This window comes from Chrysochloris asiatica, unplaced genomic scaffold, assembly GCF_000296735.1.
Source record: "Chrysochloris asiatica unplaced genomic scaffold, ChrAsi1.0 scaffold00029, whole genome shotgun sequence".
Classification (NCBI taxonomy): domain Eukaryota; kingdom Metazoa; phylum Chordata; class Mammalia; order Afrosoricida; family Chrysochloridae; genus Chrysochloris; species Chrysochloris asiatica.
In genome coordinates this window covers 2,144,673-2,170,454 of record NW_006408547.1, presented here as the reverse complement: position 1 = coordinate 2,170,454, position 25,782 = coordinate 2,144,673, and the positions used below count along the sequence as shown (strand labels likewise).

The window sequence follows — 25,782 nt, the reverse complement described above, 5'->3', positions numbered from 1 at the left end:
AGAAGAGGAAAAAAAGAGTAACCTGATACATTTTGATGAACTAGACCTACATCTATGGTAGCAGTAGCTCAAAAGAGGGAACAAATCCTTACAGCAAGAATCATTCCCACCCTCTCCACACACAGAGTAGACAGGGATGGGCAACTTGGACATTGGCTACTCAAAATGGGGGGCTACAAAGGCAAAAAGTGAAGGGCTTACAAGCTTTCAAGAGGGAACCTAGAGCCAGGGGACCTGGAAGAAGACAGAATCTCCAGTGAGTAGTATCCAATCTGTCTAGGCGGAGCTGATGAAATGAAATGCCGATGGGTCTCTTGTGATATAATAGTAAATAATTGTTTTCAGGACTGATTGTGAGGGTTGGAAATGTAAAGGTAGACATTTTATAGCAAGGAAGGGAGTGATTAACTTTCCAGTCTAGGAGTGGAGGCCCCTAGGACCATCAACAGAGAAAAGCCGAGAGCGGGACCCTGCCCAGAGAAGCAGTGGTGCCTGAGATGGAGGCAGAGATGATGACGTGGAGCGATGGAGCAGCTGGGGACTTTAGATCCAGTGAGGGAGAGTGACTGTGTGCTGAAGACTTGGGGGTGGGGGGGATAGAGTAGCGGGTAGGCTTTTAGGGTATACCCTTTGGTTGGCTGATTGTGCATGGAGGGGATTGTAACCATGGCAATGAAAGGATATATGATAGAATGTAAAACTAATGTTCTCCCATGTAAACTATCACATAATTCACAATAAAACATTAAAAAAAAAAAATAGCAGGGACAAACTTAGGGGCTGTAGTGCATACCATACATACACTGTCAAGCTTTACAAAAATATACAAGCAATAGAAGACATAATGGATGACGTGCTGTTGTTGTTAAGTACCAAGGAGTTGGTTCTGACTCATAGTGACCCTGTACAGGGTTTCCAAGGCTGTAAATATTTATGGGAGCAGAAAGCCTCATCTTTCTTCCACAGAACAGCTTGTAGTTTTGAACTGCCGACCTTGAAGTTAGCAGCCCAATTCGTTACCACTATGCTACCAGAGCTCCTTAATACTAGCACCTCCTAAATATTAGAAATTTATATGCATCAAAAGATTTCACCAAAAGACTGAAAAGGAAGCCCACAGGCTGGGAAAAAAAACATTTGCAATGACATATCAAATAAGGGACTATCAATAAATTTACAGGACAACTGCAGCTCTACAAGGAAAACACAAACAGCCCAGTTGAAAACTGTGCAGCATATATGAATAGACACTTCACCAAGGAAGAAATGAAGGCAGCCAACAAATATATGAAGAAATGTTCATGATCATTAGCCATTGTTGTTGTTAAGTACCGTGGAGTCGGTTCCAACTCATAGTGACCCTGTACAGGTTTTCCAAGGCTGTAAATCTTTATGGGAGCAGAAAGCCTTATCTTTCTCCCATGGAAATGCTAGCAGTTTTGAACTGCCAACCTTGATGTTAGCAGCCCAGTTTGTAATCACTACGCTTGAGAGATGCAAATCAAAACAACAGTAAGATATCCTCTCATATCATTAACAGTGAAGTCCAAAAGCACAGAAAACAACAAGTGTTGGCAGGATGTAGAGAGACTGGACCCCCCCACGCCGCCCGTCACATGACTGGTGGGACTGTAAAATGGTCCAACCACTCTGGAAAATGACATGGCGCTTCCTCAGAAAGTTGAAAATAGAAATACCTTATGACCCAGCAATCCCTCTACTTGATATGTATCCACAAGAAATATAAGCCAGGACACAAATAAATATATGCACTTTGATATTCATTGCAGCATTAATTACAATAGCAAAAAGATGGAGACAGCCTAAGTGCCCAACAATGGAAGAATGAATAAACAAACTTTGGTACATGCACACCCTGAAGAATAACAATGAATCTGCAAAACACCTCATAACTTGGATGAACATGGAGCACATTATGCTGAGTGAAAGTAGTCAATCACAAAAGGACAAATATTGTATGAGACCATTATTGTAAAAGCTTACAAAAATGTTTCCAGACTAAAAGAAATATTATTTGATGGTTTCCCGGGGTGGAAGGGAGGGGAGTGTAATTCACTGGCTAAAGGTAAGACAAATGTTGTTGTCGTTGTTGTTAAGTGCAGTTGAGTCATTTCCATACCACAGCAACCCTGTATAGGGCTTCTAAGAAGCTGTTGGTGAGCTTGAACTGCTGACCTTGTGGTTCAAACGGACTTTGTAGTCCAGCGCATTAACACACAACACCACATCAGGACTCCTAGACAAAGGTTTGGTTGTTGTTAATTGCCATCGAGTCGGTTCTGACTCATAGTGACCCTGTATCGAGGAGCGGCAGATGAGCTTAAACTTTCGACCTTGCAGCAGTGCATTAACCCACAGCACCACACCAGGACTTCAGACAAAGGTTAGGGAGGGCAATATACAAGGGCTGGTGGTGGTGGTAGAAGATTAATGTAGATAGGTGAAGACACTGGAAAGTGTGTGTGGACTAAAGGGGATAGATGCAAATACTGGTTTATACACAACCCTGGAACAACAATGTTCTGTGAGTAGATATATGGATTGAGTCATAGGCTAAATGGGCAAGAGAGGAATAGTGGGATATACACATATATAGCGTAGTGGTTACGAATCAGGCTGTGAACCTTAAGGTCAGCGGTTCGAAACTACCAGCCGCTCTGCGGGAGAAAGATGAGGCTTTCTACTCCCGTAAAGATTTACACCCTCGGAAACCCTGTACAGGGTCGCTATGGGTCAGACCTGACTTGATGGTCCTTAACAACAACAACAATCCCACAAATAAAAAGGAGTCCTGGTGTGGCACTATAGGATAAGCACTGAACCACAACGTGGGTATGCCAGGGTTGTATTCTTTCACTACGTTTATTCAATCTGTATGCTGAACAAATAATCTGAGAAACTGGATTATATGAAGGAAAATGTGGCATCATTATTGGAGTAAGACTCTTTAACAACATATGATATGCAGAGTATACAATCTTGCTTGCTGAAAGGGAAAAGGACTTAAAATACTCACTGTTAAAGATCGAAGACCACAGCCTTCAGTATAGGTTATATCTCAATGTAAAGAAAACAAAAATCCTTACCACTGTGTGTATGTCTGTGTGTGTATGTATGTATTTATATATCCTATAGATATATAAACATATCTGTATATTGGGAGCTCTGATAGCGTAGTGGTTACGAATTGGGCTGCGAACCTTAAGGTCAGCGGTTCGAAACTACCAGCCGCTCCGCGTGAGAAAGATGAGGCTTTCTATTCCCGTAAAGATTTACACCCTCGGAAACCCTGTACAGGGTCGCTATGGGTCGGAACTGACTCGACGGCACTTAACAACAACATATTTAATATATCTGTATAAGAGTTTGAAAGAGGATATTGGTACACAAGTATTTATCTTTCTTGCAAACACAACTATGAATGTGATGAAGTATACAGCAGGTAAAATGATGAAAACTCCTTAGATGTTATCAAACATCTTAAAGCAATGAGTAGCTGAGTCTGGGGGCTCAGCACCATAGTCTTGGGGGGACACCATGGTCAATTGGCATAACATAGTCCACAAAGACAATGTTCTACATCTTACTTTGGTGGGTAGCACCTAGGAAAGTAAAAACTCATGGTGGTTGTCTAGGTGCAGCTATTGGTGTCTCCGTGTATAGAAGAAAGACGAGTGATGAGAATTGAAGAAGCTTGTAATCAATTTGTCCAATGATCTAATGGAACATGTGAACAATCTCTGAAGCCAGAAGAATTATTGAAAAAAAAAAAAAAATTTTTTTTTTTTGGACTTACTGGTAAGAAAGAGACTAGAAGAGAAACCTGAGACTTTGGCCCTTAACTACCCTTCAGGTCTGGAAAGGAACTCACCTTCCCTTCGTAGTCCAACTTTCAGTCAAACAGTAGATAGTTGCATAGGGGGAACAACACTAGTAAGGTATGCTCACTATGAATGAAGGAATAGTCAATCATTCAAAATCAAGAGGGCAGCATGTACCTAAGGACAAAGGTGAGAAAGGATGGGAAGGTGGGTGGAGTGGAGATGGGAGTAACGGAGGAAGCCAGAAAACAATTGTTCCACAGAGGAACTTGCAATCATTGAAGTGAAGCAAAGTGTATGATTTGTTGAATGTAAAACTGATGATCTTGTCTGTAAACTTTCACTCAATTCGCACTAAAAAGATTTAAAATAAAAAAAGATAAATTTGCTATATCTAACCCATTATTTAAATCAGAGAAACATTTTTCTTAAATACCTTTTCATTTGCAGATTTCCTGTGATTTCCATCACGATGACTTCTACTCATGTGGAGAAAGTTGTTGTGATGTGCCCTTGAGTTGGTTCCCACCCATAGTGACCCTATATAGGGTTTCTAAGGAATGGCTAGTAAGCTTAAACCTCTGACCTGTGCTTCAAGCCACCTTTGCAGTCCAGAAACCCTATACAGGGTCTCTATGAATTGGACCCCACTTGATGACTCTTAATATCAGCAACAACATCTAGTTGAGAGAGTACTAGTGTTAAAATGTAGGATAAACACTGAACAGCCAACAAGGCTGGCTCTCAAACCCACTAGTTGCTCCTTGGAAACTCTATATGGTCGCTGTTAGTCAGAACCAACTTGACAGTACTTAACAACAACAACAACAACAACAACCTAGTTGAAAGAATCTGTTCATTTCTACTTTGATGCTAAAAATGTAAATTAATTTGACATTCTTCAAGACTAAAGCATAGAACAAATTAAATATTCCTTTTGATTTTGCTACAGATCATACACCAGTGTATGTGCCATTGGAAATAAGACTCTGATGTTAATTTTGTATAATTAGGAATAAGTTCAGTAACTGCAGTCAGTTAACAGACATTTGCCGTCTTACTTTCAAACCTTCTCCTCCCTCTTCTCCTAACTGCCCCAAAGGTGCAGCCTCCTTTTTGTACTCCTGATGAATTTACGTACTGGGCCACAGACTGTGGGAATTATGCTGGTGCCCTCATGTATTTCTGCTCGTTTTATGTCATCATCGCCTACATCATGCTAAATCTGCTCGTAGGTAAGTGATGTTCGTTGAGTATTATTTAATTTCTGTAAACTCAGGTACTTAGATACTTATGTACAATTTTTAAGTAATGAACCTGGATTGCTTGGGGCGGGTGTTTTATAGCACTAATTATAAACTGATGCCTCTCAATCCAAAAGCTGAAACGACTTTTGAAAAGTATGTAAATGGCAGTTGATTGCAATTTCCAGAGTTGTGCTATTTATTATGATCATTAACTTCAAAAGAGCTCTTCTCATAGATTGAGTTGAACAAATATCAGGGAAGGCTACCTTTTTATCCTAAAAATGTCACATTTATGTTTTTGAAAGATACATGTTGTTCACCCAGCTCTGGGGCCACACAGAACTCAATTTGCCCTTTAAAAACTGCCCTGGGGCGCTTAGCTAAGAGCTAAAGCCAGTTGGCATGAGTAGCTACATACACAGAATGTGTGTTTGTGCTCATGATCCTTGTGTTTTGGAAAGACAAGAGCTTGATAAATAGTTTAGTCCAAGTGTAAAACATGCCAACTTGGAAACCATACTGAAAGCACTATAAAATTGTGGTTTATGATGTAGGTGATAACATTTATTACTTATAATAGGTATTTTACGTTTCCAAAAAAAATGACAAATTCACAGAATTATCTAATCTCTGAATTTTTCTTTCTTTTCTTTATTCCTAGCTATAATAGTGGAGAATTTCTCCTTGTTTTACTCTACGGAGGAGGACCAGCTTTTAAGTTATAATGATCTTCGCCATTTTCAAATCATATGGAACATGGTGGATGACAAAAGAGAGGTAGAGGAGTAGACTGTTTCTCCCCACCTCCCCCTCCTCACAGCAAACTCACTGCCCTTTCTCAAACATTTAGATGGCTTTATTGCTGCACATTGTCATTTGGATTTTGAATTACCATTCCTGAAATGTAGATATCTATCATTAACACTCTAACAGAATATTCTAGGAGAGAAGAGGGGAAAAATGATACAGAATGGTTTCTCCTCATGTCATTTCCAACCATGAATGTCCTCTTCTTCAAACTCTGAGAAGATCAACAAGGAGATGAAACCAAGGGAGCTCAGGAGAAATCAGCCTGAGCTGAGGGCAGGAGAAAAAGTAAAATGAAAACTACCAGAAGGACAGTATATTATTTAATCATGATTACATCAACCCCAATCAGCCATGTGATTCAAAGTACAGATGACTTAAGCAGGATTTGGTAGCTACTATTTAAATTATGTTTGAGTTATTATTTGAGCATTTTGATCACCAAATTTACCCAAGATTTCATGGAATTAGCCAATGCAGCAGCTGTTACTTCTCTCTCATCATCTCTCTTCAACCTTGCAAGCACTCAGGTATAGTTCTAAACACTGGGGATATAGCAGTAAACAAATGGAAAAGCCCCTGGACTCACAGAGCTAACATTCTAATAGTGAAAGACAAACAAGAAACAGTGAAATAACAACTTCAAGAGTTGATAAACCCCTTGAAGGTGATGTGGGAGAGAGTGATGTGTGTTGCAGTGATCATGAAAGGTGACGTTTATCTGAGGAGGTGATATTTGACCTAATGTCTTTAGAATGAGGGAAGTTCAGACTGGGAAGACTTAAGGACAGATCTGAAAATACTTTCCGGAAGAGTTGACTACCAATGAGAAGGTCACAGAGCCAGAGTAGGCTGGGTAAATAAGGGGTCTTTGGCTAAGAGACCTCAACGAAATAGACTGACAGAGTGGCTGCAGCAATGAGCTCTAGCAGAGCAATGATTGTGAGGATACACAGGATTGGACAGTTCCGTTCTCACTATGAGTCAGAACTGATTTTGTGACACCTACCAACAGAAACTACCAGCTGCTCCGCGGGAGAAAGATGAGGCTTTCTGCTCCCATAAAGATGTACAGCCTCGGAAATCCCTGAACAGGGTGTCACTATGAGTCAGAACCGACTCCACGGCACATACCACCACCAACACCAACAACAAAAACAACAAAGACTAGACTCACAGTCTACCCAAGCTGTGAATGACATTCTCCACTGGCCCTGGGCTCTATGGCTCCCTAGTGTTCCCCACCTCACCCAGGACCAGTCTCTCCAGTTTTTGTGACAAAGTAGCGCCCTGCATGTGTGAGCGTCTGACCGTCACTAATGCTCTCTTGGTCCACTTGTATTTCCATGACTGCTGCCTAAAGGAACCTGCATTGAGCTAAATACACATTGAAAATGACATCATTCGCATGAAGATGGATGGAACAGTCACATTGAAAAAACATCAGTCACATGAGTACCTATAGGAATTCAATTCATGGATTACCAGTGTCTCATGCTTCTTTCCCCATGCTTTAATTCTCCGTCAGAGCTGGCAAGTTAGATTCTGCTGCCTGGAAGGTAGCAGTGTTTCTTCGTTTCTCAAAGCATGGGTCTACTCTGACCCAGGAAGAGGAGTAAAGTTTGATCACTGTCCTCTTAAGTGTAGTTGTTCTAACACCAAAAAGGAGTTACCTTTCAATAAAAGAAGAATTTAAAATAGATGCTAAGAAGTTCCTAATATTCAGATTGTGTGTGTATATATTGTCCATTATTCCTACTAATGTAGGAGAAACAAACGGACAGAGTTGAAGCAATGATACGGGATACTGGTTGAAGCAAGGTTGGATGCAGGAGACAAAGATGTGAGGTTTCTGTTCTCAGTGGCTCCTAATTCTGTGCTGTGAGATCCCATAAAACCAGAGGAAAAGCACCAGCAGCAACTGTTAGTGCACAGCTAGTCTCCTGTTCTTCTTCATTCACATAGCACCATCCAGCCTTCCATGAGGCCATTTGATTCACACCCGTGCTAATTATGCTACATTGCAAGAAGCAGCATCTGGTGGTGGTGGTGTTTTGTTTTAAATCTTTTTCTTCTTTTGTTTTTTATTTTTGCTGTGAAAACAGAACCCCAAGCAAATCATTATGGCCTAATGATGATTTACAGTTATTGTGCTCTGCTCCCCAGGGGGTGATTCCAACGTTCAGAGTGAAGTTCCTGCTAAGACTGCTGCGGGGGAGGCTGGAGGTAGACCTGGACAAAGACAAGCTTCTGTTTAAGCATATGTGCTATGAAATGGAGAGACTCCACAACGGGGGTGATGTCACCTTCCATGATGTCCTAAGGTATGAGGGACTCTTCACAACTCCGCATCACAGAGCTGAACTGAGTCCAGAAATTTAATCCACGACAACGAAAGACCTTGTTAAACATACTTAACAAGCATATTAGTTACCTAGCATGCCACCTAGCATGGTTATAATACAGCAAGGCCCCAGGACTTGGGTGTGAAGTGGTGTGTCTCACAGTCCTGTGATGGTTGTGTCCAAATCAGTGCATCATACGGGGAGTGAGATCCCTGGAAATGCTACGGTAGAGTCCCTGATGATAGATTTGGGTCTTGGAGATCACAGCCTCACCCTTTCATTTTGTAGATGAAGGAAGTGGTCCAGAAGAGTTAAAAGAGCTTTGTCTATAGTTAAGGGCCCTGAGATTGAGGCTCTCATTTCTCTCTCTGATTGGCTTCTTAAACAAGGCATTCACAGAAAAAATTCAAGTCTCCATGGACTCAGAAGGGTTAACAATCACATTGTTACTTTCACTAATCACTCACTGAAATACATCACTTCCATCAACAACAGACCATACTGGTATTGACAGTACCACATATTTGCCACCAAGAGAAAACATGGGTGTTTTCAGATCACATTACTATTGTGGCTGATGTGTCAAAGTATCAGATATACTCATCAACACTTCAGAGTTACAGTAGTCACTTGAATGTTACTGTTGTTGTTAAGTGCCGTTAAGTCGATTCCGACCCATAGTGACCCTGTATAGGGTTTCCAAGCAGCAGCTGGTGAGCTTGAACCACCGACCTTGCAGTTGAAATGATTTTGCAGTCTGCCACATTAGCCCACTGTGCCACCCCAGGACTCCACTAGATGGTCTTAAGTAATGCACTTGTAAAGGAGCTCAGATGTTACTACATCAAAGTTTTAAGTTGAAATCATTTGAGAAATGGATTGGGATATAATTGATTTCTTTTGCGTGACTACATATTTTAGTTTATGCATTTAAAACATGATTCAAAAACTGTTCAGTAGACTTCACTACCAAAGGAGTCCATGCCATGAAAAAGTTCAGAAGCCCTAAGGAGCTCTGGTAGCGTAGTGGTTACGAATTGGGTTGCTAACCTCAGAGTCAGCACTTCGAAACTACCAGCTGTTCCGCGGGAGAAAGATGAGGCTTTCTGCTCCCATAAAGATTTACAGCCTTGGAAACCCTGTACAGGGTTGCTGTGAGTCAGAACCGACTCCACGGCACATAACAACAACAACAAACTTTGGTAGCTATTTTAATCTACTGCAAATATCTGACAAGTTTGATTTGGAGTTTTTCTCACAAATTTCAGGAGCCTTGTGATGGTGTACATGGTGGTGGTGGTTATGTGCCATGGAGTCGGTTCCGACTCATAGCAACCCTGTACAGGGTTATCGAGGCTGTAAATCTTTACAAGAGCAGAAAGCCTCATCTTTCTCCCACGGAGCAACTGGTAGTTTCGAACTGCTGACCTTGCGGGTCACAGCCTGATTAGTAACCACTATGCTACCAGAAATTAGAAAAAGATCAGAAGAGGAAAGATCTGAAAATTCTCCCATTTAACTAATTTTCCTTTCTACCATTCACTTCTTCCAAATAACATGCTAAAAATACAGAAAGAGCTGGGCCAGAAAATACATATGAATGATAAAGCAGATCATATCTCTGAGAATGTTAAATTATGAATATTTTCTCCTAGTGACAAATTTATTTAGGTTGAAATTGAAGGACACAATCATATTGCTGTCATTAATAATTAACACTCAACAGTTCTGTGGCACATCTAATGTATATAACAGAATCCAATCTAATGTAATACAAATGATTCATCAAGTATAAATGGATCCCAGATAAACTCAACAGGGCATTATTAACCCCTTCCCTGTTCCTTTACCTAACTATACAATGAAAATAGAAGCAAGAAATGTCAAGATTCTTGATGAATAAGGGCAGAGAAGAGCAAACATAATTTTTCCTCCTTAGTGGGAAGAAGGTTAACAAAGAAGAGAAGGCCATGCATCAGTGTTGCATGAGGAAGGATCCATCAAATGTTTCGCATGCTATGGTTTATGGTTTAGACTCGTGAGGTGAAACTGAGCTCACAGCAGAGGCAGGCAGGTGTGGAGCCATAACCTGAAATCCTGTAGTTGCACCAAGTGGCCAAAAGGGCTATGTCCTCCTTTGGCTGTGGGCCTCTCAGTCTGGACACACTAAGACTTGCCTCACTGTCCAGCAGTGTTAAGTCTGTTTTATCACTCTTTTGGTGTATTGTGCCAAAGACTAAATGGAAGTGTGTATTCAACCCTGTGTTTGTATCCATGTGAAATTAATGCAGAAGAACAAGAAGACACATGGAACAAATTAGATAAATTGAGAGAAAAATGGTGTGGAGGACATATATGACCCAAAGCCAAAGTATATATATTTTATAAGGGTTTTATTGTGAGTTGAGTGATAGTTTACGTGGGAGAACATTGGTTTTACACTCAACCAATCATATTTTGTTTCACTGCAATGATTATAATCCCTTTTGTGTGCCATCAGGTAACAGTGTTTGCCTCTATTCCCACTTTGTTTTTGTTTTGTTTTTAGTGTACACACAAACACGCTGGGATATATAATCATTCAAACAGCCAAGTGGCACATTTTGCAAGCCTGCCTCCTGCCCACAAGCACACAGCCTTTCTGTTTCCATGAGTCTAGAGTCCTCTGCTGCTCTTTCTCCATGCCATCACCTCTGCCTCTGTCTCTGGTGTCACTGTTTCTCTGATAAGGATCCCACCCTATATTGCCCCCATGCTTTTCCCTCTTGATGGTCCTTGGGACCTCTGTTCCTGGAATGTAGGATTAACTACTCCCCTTAAAGGCTTTTGCCTTTACGTTGTGACAGTTGCAGTTAGTCACGATAACAGTAACTCACTATTTGAATCAAAAGAAACCTATTCTCATCTCCTTTCACCAAACCCATCTAGACAAGATGAAAACTATTCAGTGGGGATTCTCACTGCTGACTCTGAAACTAAATTCTCTCTTGAAAACTTGTAAGCCAACCACTTCATGCCTTCATAGTCTCCACCCCCCACCCATTTTAGGTAACCAATGTCTCAGCTGCTTGTCCCTATCCACCCTGTGCACTGAGGGAACAGGCTTGATCCTTGTTGTGAAGACTGCTTACCTCTCAGTTGGTATTATGAGCACTACATCCATAAGTAAAGGTCAAGTTTATTAAATTGTAGCAGTCTACACTTCACAGCCAATAGATTAACAAGCCCCAGTTAGAACTGAATATAACAAAGGATGGGGAGGAGTATTCTTCCATTTGTAGGGAAAGTTCTAGAGTCTTTATTGAGTAGCAGACAATGGAGATAAGCATCTAGCCTGGATCATCTTCTTCTTCTACTTTTTTTTTGTTTTACAAGCACCTATGTTTCACTTATTGTCATAAGTACCTTATAAATCACCCACTCATTTAAATAGCTTATGATAATTATCATCATTTTACAGATGAGGCTTGATGAAACCCAGAAAGATGGCATAATGTTCATATAGCTAGTGGAAACAGAATGCTACACTTGTTGGGTTGAATAATGCCCATTCTGAATTTTGACACATCTAAGAGCCTAAATCTCAGCTGCACTGGACTGAAGTTTGATGTTGTCTTTCCTCCACCAGCATGCTTTCTTACCGGTCAGTTGATATCCGGAAAAGTTTGCAATTGGAGGAGCTCCTGGCCAGGGAGCAACTGGAATACACCATAGAGGAGGAAGTGGCCAAGCAGACCATTCGCATGTGGCTAAAAAAGTGCCTAAAGCGCATCAGAGCTGTGAGTGGAACAAAAAGCATACCACGCATACCAGGGTTTTGATCGTTTTCTCTCCCATCTGAAGAAGAGAGGATAATAAAGAAGAACTCAAGAATAGCAGAATAAGACCCTTCTGTGCTTAGCCTTGCATCATTTCTGCAACTCTCTCAAGTTCATCTCTTTGAATCAGACAATGATTCAGACCTTAACTCTAACCCAAATCTAGGTTTTATTGTCTTTGGCAGAGTCCATAGGAAGTTTTAATTGAATCAGATTTGTCTAATACAACATGAATTTTTAAAAAGCCCTTTATTTATATTAAACTATTTGTGATCTCCATTTACTAAGCTCTGGTATTCACCTTCCCCAAATCTCTATATAGTGATTAGCAGTGGAAACTATTTTTCTGTTGTTTCTAGAAATTCCAAATACTACTGATAATCTGACTTGGCATTTAGTAGTTTAAAGACCACATCTCCTGGAAATGAAATGATTTTGTTTATTGTTTCCTGAACTTTTAGGTTTTAAGATCCTCTACCTCATCCATCAATGAATATATACTTTGTCACCGTGTGTTCCATTTACAGTGGACATTTCTGTTAGGTCATTACTTTATGAAAACTTTTAACATAACTTCAAATGCACAGGAGGAAAAAAAAATCAAACTAATCACTAAGCAGTTATACATAGCATAGCAACATCCGCTGCACAAATGTATTTTTATTGGAGGAGAAAAATGTCCCCAGAGAGGAGAAACATCCCAATTTCCTAAAACAAGGCCAGCCACCACCGGGGATTCAGTCCCAGCCATTCCACCATGGTTCTAGCAGCCCCAGGTTTAAGCCTGGCCCCCTTAGTCTCTGAGAGGACACAAGAGTCCTGAGTCACAACCAGACATGCCAACCTCAGTAAATGCCAAGTCAGATTGTCCAGCTGGGTTGTTGTTGTTGTTGTTATGTGCCATCGAGTCGGTTCTGACCCATAGCGACCCTGTATAGGGTTTCCGAGGGTGTAAATCTTTACGGGAGTAGAAAGCCTCATCTTTCTCCCGCGGTACAGCTGGTAGTTTCGAACCGCTGACCTTAAGGTTCACAGCCTGATTCGTAACCACTACGCTACCAAAGTCCAGCTGGGTTAGCCTTTTCTAATCTAAAATGAAAACAAGAGCAAGCAGCTTACTCCTCCCTGCCAGGCAGAGGCAGTCTGTATTGACTTGATGAATACAGATTAAAATAAGGGAAGACCCAAAATGACCATGGTAGTAATTTACAAAGTTCTATTTTAAGTTAAATACAAGCTTGACCATAGTTTTTCAATTGTTTTGTAAATGAAAGTGAAAGGCGAGAACAAATCTTAAGTATTTAAGTCTTCATTTAAATCAACCTGATATCTTACTTGAAAGATCCTTACTTGGGAATTCCTAAGAGGTTAGCAGGCGCACAGCTTGTTTGGAGAGGAAGAAGAAAACGTGATTAGGGTGACCATGGGCAGGGGGCTTGTGGGTTTCTTTTCCCGTTCCTGAAAGAGCTCTTGTGTTGTGTAGAAGCAGCAGCAGTCGTGCAGCATCATCCACAGCCTGAGAGAGAGTCAACAGCAGGAGCTGAGCCGCTTTCTGAATCCTCCCAGTATAGAGACCACCCAGCCAAGCGACGACATGAATGCCAACAGCCAGGATAATAGCATGCAGCCTGAGGTACGCATCTTCATCCAAGGCTGACTTACCAGGTTGTAGTGGGTTTTTTTGAATTAACAAATACATGGGTATTTTTCACATAAACATTTCCAGTAAGGGAGCACTATTCCTTACAGGAGTGTGTGTTTATTAATTGAAAACAACAATATAAGCATGTTTGTTCCCAGCAATGGGAACAGATTAGGTTTGTGTCTACCTTTCAGGAATCAATTTGGGTTGTTTCAAAGGATCCTCATTTTGCTGAATACCAAATAAATATAATTGTGAAGATTGTAATGATTCTGTTGATTTTCTGTCTAAGGAAATAGCATCCTATCTGTAAGGGTGTTAGTAAGTCTAGTAATATGACAGTGCTCATGAAGTTCTGCCTTGATTTCTGCCTCTCGCCAAGTCATAGAAATTTGCAGTAAAATCTGTGAAAATGCTTGTAATTGAGGTCTCCTTTCCTTACTTGGGAATCAGAATAGCATATGGAATTGGGGGAAGATTAGCTTGAAGATCATCTATTTACAAGGGCACAGCATACTTTCATTTGCAAACTCAATCTACATGTCTATTAAAATGGAGAGCCTTCCAGTCCTGGAGAGCCATGTGCTGTGAGGAACAGCTGGCAGGGAAGTCCTGCTCTTTATGAGGGTGCAATTACTATTTGAGGTTAACAACATGGAGCTAATCCAGCATTCTGAGATAAGCCCTCTGGCAACCCAGCCAGGCACCAGAGATAAATATGGAAGCCTGAGCTAGGCCCAGGATCAGGCAGTGTTTCCTTCTGCTGTGCATAAGGTTGTTATGAGTCGGCACCGACTCGATGGCACCGAACAACCACAACAAGGCTCTATGGCACTCCCAGGATACTCCCAGAAGCCCTCTTGTTCCATAGCCCACTTCAGGGTGGTTTATATTGTTGGCTTCCCAGTCTAAAGGATTTATGTATGCAGGAATAGTCAGCAAGAGACAAGGAGGGAGGCTTCCACAGTGGTCCTGGGTATGGCTGGTACAAGTCATGTGGGAACCAGGGTAAGGTGACACGAGGCTGTTGGAGCAGAGAAGTCCAGATTGCAGAATTCTCCATTTGGGGGTTAAACAAAGAAAATAACCAAAGGAGGGGATGTAAAGACCAAAGTTTGTGGATTATAAAAGAGAAGATGACAGACAAGCAGCAAATTAGTTAAATGAAGAAAGTCTCAACATTTCTCTTTGACTTTAGTCGTACATGGTACCATTTTTTGTTTGCATTTTTGTCATAGTGTTTTGTTTGCTAAGAACCTTTTTCTTGAAACTCTTAAGTTCTGATTTCCAAGTTGGCAAAAGTGCCAGTCCACAGTGCACCACTTTCCTTTCTACAGTGCCACTCAAGATACGAGAAATAAATGTTTGAGGCATGGAAGGGATACGGCAGTGGGAACTGTCACTAGAGAGCAGGGCCCCCATTTTGTCAGATGTAATGGTGACTCTTTTGTTTTCTTGGACTCTTCTTTCCCAGTTTTACTGTTCCCTCCGTATTGTGGATAGCCATCTTACTCCTGCCAGGTTTTCTTCCAACCTACTACAGTTCAGAAAACGCCACAGTAAGAATGAGCCATTTTAAAGACGAGGCTGACTGGTCAGAGCCTGTGGAATCCCAAGACTGTGGCCATTGGGTCATCCTTCAGGTCTGGAACTGAACTCACCCTCGTGGCTCAATTTTCAGCCAAGCATTTGATAGGTATTTAGGGGACTGAGGCACACTCACCATAGAATGAGCAACCATTTGAGATCAAAAGGGCAGCATTTACCCAAGGACAAAGTTCAGAGAAGTTGGGAAAGCAGGAGGAATGGAAACAGGAAACTGAAGGAGGAAATGGGATGAGTGATGTTATATTGAAAGGCTTGAGATGAAATGAAGTGTATGAGTTCTTGAATAGAAAATTGATGATCTGCTCAGTAAACTTTCACTCAATTCACAATGAAATGTTTTGTTTTTTTAAAAACGGGGCTATTTTATTGCAGTAATTTTCACAACACACTAAAGATGGAAACAACTCAAATGGCTATCCAGAGATGAATGGACTGTATGTGATCTATATTGTTGTTGTTGTTGTTATGTGCCGTGGAGTGGACTCTATTAATTCAATCATAAAGAAAAGTGAAGTTCTGATGCATGCTGCTACCTCATAGAAGAAACATTATGTGAGGTGAAATGTAACCCATGAAGGACAAATGTTGGTGACTCTGCTTACATCAAATACCTAGAGTAGAAAAACGCATGAAGACCAAGCTTATTAGGGGTACCAAGGCTAGAAGGACAAGGAAAATGGAGATATTTCTTAAGTGGAACTATGTTTCTATTTGTTACTGTTACTGTTGTTGTTAAGTGCTGCTGACTCATAGTGACCTATAGTTTCTATTTGTTGTTGTTGTTAAGTGCTGTCGATTCAGTTCTGACCCATGGTGACTCTGTACAGGGTTTCCAAAGAGTGGTTAGTGAGCTTGAACTGCTGACCTCACAGTTCAAACCGACTTCGCAGTTCAGCACATTAGCCCACAGCACCACACCAGGACTCCAGTTTCTAGTTAGAGTGATTAAACACATTTGTAAGTGGATAATGAGGACAGTTGCATAATATGATGAATGTAACTAATGTCACTGAATTGTACACTTAAAAATGGTTAAAATAAATACAAAACAGTATGGGCAGGCCGACTGATTACTATAAGAACAAACAAGTGGCTTGCCCAGGAGACATCAAGGCAAGTGGTCGGGTCCCCTTCAAGGCAAACCCCCTTCTAAGACTAAGGCTCAATGGGAATGCATGCTCTGATTGGTGACCATGTTCATCACTAATAAGGGGAAGACGGAAAAACAGCAATGAAGATGCGAGCTAAAACCTACAACACTAAATAGACTCCTGTGAACCCAGATGGAGACCTGTTTGCCCAGCAATATGCCAAGTCCAGGGGACTCTTGGACCCAGAGTCAGCGACATAGCCACAGAGGACTAGAGTGGAGAGTGAAGCGTCCAGCTGATAAGAAGAGAGGGCACATGCATAAGTACACCCACACTTGTAAATAATACCCACTTGACCTGGAGGATCAGAGCTCAAACAGAAGAAGAAGAGGGAGAAAAGAATAACCTGATACAATTTGATGAACTTGACATATACCTATGGAAGCAGTAGCTCGAAAGAGTGAACAAATCTTCACAGCGAGGATCATTCCCACCTCCTCCAAACACAGAGAGGACAGGAATGGGCAACTTGGACATTGGCTACCCAGAATGGGGTGGCTACATAGGCAAGAAGTGACTGGCTTACAAGTTTTCAAGAGAGAACCTGGATCCAGAGGTTGTGGAGCAAGGTAGAGTCTCCACTGAGTAGCATCCATTCTGCCTAGTCAGGGCTGATGAAAGGAGATGTGGATAGGTTCCTTGTGATACAATAGTGAATAATTGTTATCAGGACTGATTGTAAGGGCTGGAAATGTAAAGGTGGATGTTTTGGGGCTAAGGGAGGGGAGTGATTAACCTTGCAGTCTAGGAGCGGAGGTCCCTGACACCATCAGAGGAGAAGAGCGGAGAATGGAACCCCACCCAGAGAAGCAGTGATGTCAGGGATGGAGGCAGAGACGATGACGTGGGGAGATGGAACAGTTGGAGATTTTGGACCTGGAGAGAGAGAGGGGCAGTATGCGGATGACAGGGGGTCAGGCTTGCGGGGTATACCCTTTGGTTGATCAATGATGCATGAAAGGGATTGTAACCATGGCAAGAAAATGATATAGATGGGATCAATGTGAAGCTGATGTCCTCCCATGTAAACTATCACATAATTCACAATAAAGCATTAAAAAAATATATTGAAATTACCTTTAAGCCTATATACCACAGAATATAGTTGAAATAAATAATATGTTGAAATAAAGTTCATTTAAATTTTTTTTAATGGTTAAAATAGAAAATCATTCTATATATTTTTACCAAAGTAGTATTTTTGAAGAGCTATAACTGCTCAATTCTTCTCCCATGCAGACGAGCAGCCAGCAACAGCTTCTGAGCCCTACACTGTCTGATAGAGGAGGAAGTCGGCAAGACTCAGGAGATGCTGGGAAACCTCAAAGGAAATTTGGTCAATGGCGCTTGCCCTCAGGTATGTATATCAAGTCATTTCTCCAATGAAATGTTTTAAAGGCATTTACTCTATGAGTTTTAGGTGTGAATTCAAAATAGAGGTCTGCATCTTAAGTTACTTATATTAGTAACTTAAGTGAAGCAATGAAAAGTATGTTTCATTATCACAAATACTCCCTCAGAACAACTCTTCTCCAAATACAGCTTTATTAGCTCTAATTTTGGGTTCTTGGTGTAGTGCTGGAGAATAAGCACCAGACTGATAACCCCAAGGTTGCCAGTGCAAACCCACCAGTCACTCCTCGGAAACCCTCCTGTGAGTCAAAACCGACTCATTGACACTTAACAACAACAGTTTTAAGTTACCATGTTTGAGAAAACAGCACCTATTAACCACGTACAACACTATAGTTAAGATAATGAAAGAAACAAGGAAAAAACTTCCAACAGGCTTCTTGTGTGCAGTTGTCAAACTCAGGCAGAATGTATTTAGTCTGAGAGGGAATGGGCAGATAAAATCATTCTACTAATGAATCTCAAAGCGATCAAAGAAGATACAAGGCATTTGTAGCTGCATTGCTCACCATCTTTACATCTTCTGTATTTCAATAATAAATACAGCACCAACAAAGACAGCACTTATAGGAGAGGGGTTTCAAACAGTTCATTAGATGTAACCAAGCACCTTGAAGGAATGAGTTGCTAGGCCTGGGGGTTCAGGAATATAGTCACAGTGGACACTATGGTCAATTGGCATAACATAGTCCACAAAGACATGTTCTGCATCCTACTTTGCTGAGTATTGTCTGGGGTCTTAAAAGCTCCCGAGCAGCCATCTAAGAAGCATCTGTTGGTCTCTCCCTGTCTGGAAGAAACTAGAGTGGTGAAAATCTAAGACACATGGAAACGTTAGTCCAGTGAACTAACGGAACATGGGAACATCAGTCTCTTCAACCATTACACCAGAAGAACTCAATGGTGCCTGGCTACAACGATCATCAATTCTGCAAGGTCATGTATAGAGTGAGAGAGAAATGGGGGACAAAAAGACCAGACTTACTAGTGAGATAGAGACTATCAGTACCCTTGAAAATATAGTCTTAGTCACCCTTCAGGTCAGTAACAGAATTCGCCCCCATGGCTAAATTTTCAGGCAAACAACAGACAGGTGTATAAGGGAACAATCCCACTTGTGAGATATGCACACCTTAGAACAATCAACCATTTGAGATCAAAAGAGCAGCATTTACTCAAGGACAAAGTTAAGAAGGGTGAGAAAAGAAGAAGGAATGGAAACAGGCAACGAGAAAGTAGGATGTGTGATGTTACATTGTGGGGATTGCAATCAGTAAGAGGAAATAAAATATGAACAAATTGTCCAATAGAAAACTGATGTACTCCATAAAACTTCACTCAATTCACATTAAAACATTAAAAGAAAAGTTCAGGGGAAAATGGAAATAAAAGATTACTGAATTTTACCAGTAACTTTTTAAAGCCCCTTAGTAGAGCGCTTGGAGTACTGGCCCTGTAGGATAAGCACTTGACCCCAAGAGCAGTTTGAACTGAAAGATTGGTGGTTAAAACCTACCAGTCATTCCTTGGAAACACTATACAGGATCGCTATGAGTTGGAACCAACTCGACAGCACTTAACAACCACAAGTATAACACTTACAGTGTGCCATTTACTATTCTAAGTGTTCCCTCATTTAATCCTCAAAATACTATAGTTTCTACATTTTACTAGTGTGTACATTAGTCCTGGTATGGCACTGTAGGATGACCACTGAACTGCTCACTGCAGTGTCACTGTTGCAAACCCACCAGCCGCTCCTCAGAAACCCTATACAGGGTTGCTATAAATTGGACCAACTCAACAGCATATAACAACAACAGCAAGATTAGCAGGGGTCAGAAAGCCAGAATAATCTTATTAAAGGCATTCTGGGATTGAGAGGGAACAATGGTATACACAACCCAGTGTTGGCCATAAGCAGTTTTTCCAATAGATCATTAGGTTCACAAAATGAAGGGGCCTCATAATGCTCTTTAATTGTGTCCCTGTTATTGTTGTTAGGTGCCATCAAGTCAGTTCTGACTCATAGTCATCTGATGCACAAGAGAACAAAACACCGCCCGGTCCTGAACCATCCTCACAATTCAGCCCATTGCTACTACCACTGTGCCAATCTAGCTCATTGGGAATCTTGTTTGTTTGTTTGTTTGTTTTGCTGACCCTACAGTTTGAGCAAGTGTGATGTCCTCGTCCAGGGACTGGTCCTTCCAGATAATATGTCTGAAGTTTGAGAGATGAAATCTCACCATATTGACCTCTTAGGAACATCCTGGTTGTATTTCTATTTCACCCCAGCCCAACTCAGAAATGAAAGATGTTGTACTCTTCTATAATGGAAGACATTGTAACTTAAATTTTGAGGCTAGAATTGCTTTTTGTTATTCACTGTTGTCAAGCCAGTTTTGACCCATAGTGACCCTATATATAGGACTTCCAAGGAGCAGCTGGTGAGCTTAAACCACCAACCTTGTGGTTCACACCAACTTTGCAGTCCAGCAACACACCAGGATTGTTTAGTGACTTTTAATTAACACTGAAGACTAAACATACCCTTTTTAATATCCAGGAACTAGTTCAGGGATCAGAGAGGATTTCACTTGAATCTGGCTAAGGCAAAGCAGGGAACAATAGGAACCAAGATTGACTACGTGGTGGGGCCAAGCCATGAGGAGGCTGAGTGGTTTCAGCTTTATTCAGAAGGCAGTTGGGAGCCAATAAAAATTTTTGAGCAAGATGTGACATTCAGAGTCTATCTTTTAAAAAGATTTACTTGGCAGCAAAGTAGAGAGTTGAGATCCAGACCAAAGCTGGCTGCAACAGTCAAGAAACTGAAGCAACAGCTAAGAGAGATGGTCTAGGGGGAAATGAACAGTTCTGGTAGTTACTTAAATGGATAAAAGAGAGAATGATGTCAAAAGTGCCTTCAGTCATGCAAGCCTACCCATAAAACCAAATGCCTATTGTCATGGATTCAGAAAAGGACTTGGAACAGGGATATCATGGCTGACATCAGATGGATCTTGGCTGAAAGCAGAGAATACCAGAAAGATGTTTACCTGTGCTTTATTGACTACGCAAAGGCTTTCGGTTGTGTGGATCCTGACAAGCTATGGACAACATTGTGAAGTATGAGTATTCCAGAACACTTATTTGTGCTCATGAGGAATCTGTACACGGATCAAGAGGCAATTGTGTGAACAGAACATGGGAACACTGAATGGTTTAAAATTAAGTGTTTAATGGTTTAAAATTGCAACAGGGATGTATTCTTTCACCATACTTATTCAACCTGTGTGCTGAGCAAATAATCCAAGAAGCTGGGTTATATGAAGAAAAATGTGGCATCAGGATTGGAGGAAGACTCATTAACAACCTGTGATATGCAGATGATACAACCTTGCTTGCTGACAGTGAAGAGGATTTAAAACATTTACTGATGAAGATCAAAGATCATAGTCTTTGTGGTATGGATTGCATCTGAATGCAAAGAAAACAAAAATCCTCACCACTGCACCAATAAAATACATTCTTATCAATGGAGAAAAGATTGAAGTTGTCAAGGACTTCATTCTTCTTAGATCAACTATCAACACCCACAGAAGCAGCAAGTCAAGAAACCAAATGACGTATTCCATTGGGCAAATCTGCGGCACAACACCTTTTTTCAAGTGTTGAAGAGCAAAGATGTCAGCTTGAGGACTAAGGTGCACCTGACCCAAGCCATGGTATTTACAGTAATCTCATATGCATGCAAAAGCTGGACAATGAACAAGGAAGACTGTAGAAGAATTGATGATTTTGAGTTATGCTGTTAGAGGAGACTATTGAAAGTGCCATGGGCTATCAAAAGAACCAACAGATCTGTGTTGGAAGAAGTGCAGCCAGAGTGCTCCTTAGAGGCCAGGATGGCCAAACCTTGTCTCTCATACTTTGAACATATTGTCAGGAGGGACCAGTCACTGGAGAAGGATATCATGTTTCGTTAGGTGGATGGTCAGAGAAAAAGAGGAAGAACCCCACGAGATAGATTGGCAAAGTGGCAGCATCAATGGGCTCGAGTATCGCAACAATAGTGAAGTTGGCCCAGGACCAGGCAGCGTTTTGCTCTGTTGTGCATAGGGTCACTATGAGTCGATACTGATTCTATTATGGCACCTAACAACAACAACAATTGTCATGGAGTGGATTCAGACTCACAGGGACCCTACAGAACAGAGTAGAACTGCCCCACAGTGTTTCCAACACTGTAATTATTACAGAAACAGACTGCCACACCTTTCCCCAAGGAGCAGCTGGTGGCTTCAAACCATCTCCCTTTTGGTTAGCAGCTGAGCACTTAGCATAGCACCATCAGGGGCTCCTGATCCATGCCTTGTTGTTAACTGCCAGAGGCCCAAATGTCAGAAATGGTGACAATTAATGGGGCATGATGTTAGGGACCTGTTGAATTTAGGAAGCAAATTTGAAGAGAAAAGAGCATTTATGGGGGGCTGGAGTCCTGGTATAGTGCTGTGGGTTAATGTGCCAGACTGCAAAACCGTTTGAACTGCAAGGTTGGTGGTTCAAGCTCACCAGCTGCTCTTCGGAAACCCTACACAGGGTCGCTATGGGTTGGGTTGACTCGACGGCACTTTACAACAACAACAATGCACCAAGTGCTATGTTATGTACTTTTCCAGGCTGCCTCACTCAATCTTATTTAATCATCATGATAAGGCCAGTAAAGAAAATTGCATTCACTCCATTCTACAATTGAGGAAGCTCAAAGTCAAAGCAATGCCCAGGCACATCTCTACAGGTCACAGAGCTAAACCATCACAGCAACAGTGGGGTCCCAAGCCATGAGCGCCTTCACAAGGCATAATGCACTGTACTCCGGCCCCTGGGTTGGAACGATGAAAGTCCTGAGTCATATTTGAAACTGATAATTACTTCTTTTTAACTAATATCACACACTTCATACATGCACACGAAAATTAATCTTCCTTACAAAATTTTTCTTTGCATGGAGTTCTTGGGTGGTATAAAAGATGGATGTTCTCATCTGCTGATTGAAAGATTGGAGGTTTCAATCATCTCAGAAGAACATTCTGGTGGTCTACTTCCAAAAGATCAGACATTAAAAACAACAGCACAGTTCTACTGTGACCCACATGGGATCACCAGGAGTTGGTGGGTGATTGGTTTAGGGTTTTTATGGTTTGTTTTCCCATACTTCTCTGCATATCTTTCTCTCCTATCCATGTCTCTTCCCTTAGCTCTACTTTTCCTTGTCTGTTTTTGCTGTATATACATACATATACCAGGAGTCCTGGTGTGGCGCTGTGGGTTAATGCGCCAGACTGCAGAGCTGTTTGAATTGTAAGGTCAGTGGTTCAAGCTCACCAGGTGCTCCTTGGAAACTCTATACAGGGTCGCTATGGGTCAGAATCGACTCGATGGCACTTAACAACAGTATACATATACCATGAATACTGACACACACATACTTCTACGACATTGACTTACAATTTACAGTGATCATGTGGCTTTTGTGATTATCTCATAGTTAAAGCTGTTTTTTATTGGTATTACTAGTGGTCCATTGTTGTTGTTGTTAAGTGCCATCGAGTCGATTCTGACCCATAACGATGCTGTGCAATTTAATTCTGTTATGAATATAAAGAATGGAGTGTTAAAAAGTATTCATATTTAACATCTACAGGTGGGACGTGCCTGATTAAAGCATTATGAATAGGATTCTCATGGTTTTCCAGGAATGATTTGCCTTAGGGTGAAACACCACCAAATTGCTCGTGTTGTTGTTGCTAAGTCCATTAACCAGTTCTGACTCGATGCTACCCTGTTTAGGTTTCCGAGGAGCCGCTGGTGGGTTTGAGCCTGCTGACCTCACAGTTACCAGTCCAATGCTTTTTTCTACAGTGTCACACCAGGTTTCCAAGAAAGGCTTCCCTGACCAGACTCTTGTTAATTCCACAGCACCAAAACCAATAAGCCATTCGGTGTCTTCTGTCAACTTGCGGTTTGGAGGGAGGACGACGATGAAATCAGTCGTGTGCAAAATGAACCCTATGGCAGATACAGCTTCCTGTGGTTCTGAAGTGAAGAAGTGGTGGACCAGGCAGCTGACTGTGGAGAGCGACGAAAGTGGAGATGACCTTCTGGATATTTAGGTGGAAACCAGTACAGACAACAGTCCCACAACACCTAAAGATACTATAAAAGACTTTAAGTGGAATTGCCAATAATTTCCAAACTACTTTCTGATCCTATTCTTCATTGTCCCGTGACCAATCTGTAACAATTGTAAAATTCAGTTCCAACTTGTCACAAGGTTTTTTGTTTTTTTATTCAATTGATTTTCATTATGTCACAGGAAGGAGTAACAATAAGGCCTGTCAAAGTTGTGTATAAGACAGGCTAATACTGTGTGTTCACCAAAATTTGTACAATGGCAGTATTAGTAATATTAGAAACCGTATCAGAAATAGGTGTAGATATTTTTTTTGAATCCATATATTTTGTCTCTGTGTTCTAAAGTGTATATTCATATATACTCATATGCATTACAATATGTTTTTTCCACCTCCCCAACCACCCCCTCCCCTTCCCCAAAAAGTGCTAAGCCCAAAGAGGCTGATATTTAAGGTACAGAACCTATAGCTTGAGTTCATCTTTTTCCCACTTCAGCTAGAAATACTGCTCTTGGAAGATTGTATTATTTATGATTGGTCTGCAATGCTCAGCACTGAGCTCTTGCTAAAATGGTATCAGTTTTACAAACTACAGCTCTTGAGTTTTTAACCATATATTCATTTTCCTTGGTTCTTTTCTGTATTAGAGGGCTTTGACGTGTTCCTGGGAAAATGGAAGTTTTCAATGAACTTTTTAAAACCCCCTCAGAAACCCTGTACAGGGTCGCTATGAGTCGGAATCGACTCCACGGCACATAACCAACCAACCAACCATCTTTAGAAATCAAAACAAGCCCATTTCTAGCCTCAGTCACTCTAAAGAACCTGTTGCCAGCTTCCAAAAGAATTGTGAATGCAAGCAGCCAGCAAAGTGTGTGGCCCAGGAGCTAGTCTGCTGGACACAAGCCTGTAGATGGATCACTCGAGGATTTCCTGATGTAAAAATGATAAATCTCTTTTTATAAAGTCTTTTAATAAAGGGAGTTTAGCAACAAGGGTAATTCTATACGATTCAGCCTATAAAATAAAATCTTGGCATGTGTGATGTTATCACTGACTCTAGTTCTTACCCAGATTATGTCGCTTTTACTATAAATGGGTTGAGTCATATCACTTGATCCTTATATACCACTGTTATGTTAGAATCGCAAGCACTCCTCTGATATCAGGATTGCCTATGGAAATGATGGGACCCTGCAAAATCTTGCTCCGAACTCACAGGTTAGGTGTCCCACAACCTAATTGAATTTGTTTCACACATCAGTGGTCCATGTCCTCTTGGAAATTAGAAATGCAACGTGATCACAAAGTGCAATTGGACTGCTTAAGGATGGATCACCTAAGTGGAAGTGGGTTTAGACCTTTACCTACATTATTCTTGGTTGGAGATTTGATGTTTTGATTGTTTTTAAATTGCGTGATTATCTCAGAATCCTTTGCCCCAGGTTGATTTATGATCTCTCTTCTTGAACATTCTTGAACTAGACACATTTGCTATGATATTCTTTCTGAGACAAATGAGGCCTGCTGGTGGCAGCCCATTGCTGATATGACAAACTGTGACAATGGAAATAGTGGGAAAATAAAGTCAGTGCAGTCAAAAGGATTTTTTTTTTTTTTTTTTTTTTTGGTTTTATTTTCGTTTGGGCTTTACCTTTTGTACATAAGAAAACAAAATAAAATTGGATTTGTAAAAGAAGTTAAATGGAATT

General features: G+C 41.1%; 1 protein-coding gene across 1 annotated transcript in view; it reads left to right on the top strand.

Annotated features, from left to right (window-relative positions):
* The window catches only part of NALCN (sodium leak channel, non-selective), a 535,846-nt gene extending 511,792 nt beyond the window's left edge, over positions 1 to 24,054 (top strand). The window contains exons 37-43 of the mRNA XM_006846666.1: positions 4,945 to 5,077; positions 5,751 to 5,866; positions 8,063 to 8,220; positions 11,870 to 12,020; positions 13,543 to 13,692; positions 17,700 to 17,817; positions 23,856 to 24,054. Coding sequence (XP_006846729.1) covers positions 4,945 to 5,077; positions 5,751 to 5,866; positions 8,063 to 8,220; positions 11,870 to 12,020; positions 13,543 to 13,692; positions 17,700 to 17,817; positions 23,856 to 24,049 — 1,020 coding nt within the window. The 3' untranslated portion in view covers positions 24,050 to 24,054. The remainder of the gene's footprint in view (positions 1 to 4,944; positions 5,078 to 5,750; positions 5,867 to 8,062; positions 8,221 to 11,869; positions 12,021 to 13,542; positions 13,693 to 17,699; positions 17,818 to 23,855) is intronic.
* Positions 24,055 to 25,782: the final 1,728 nt, after the last annotated feature.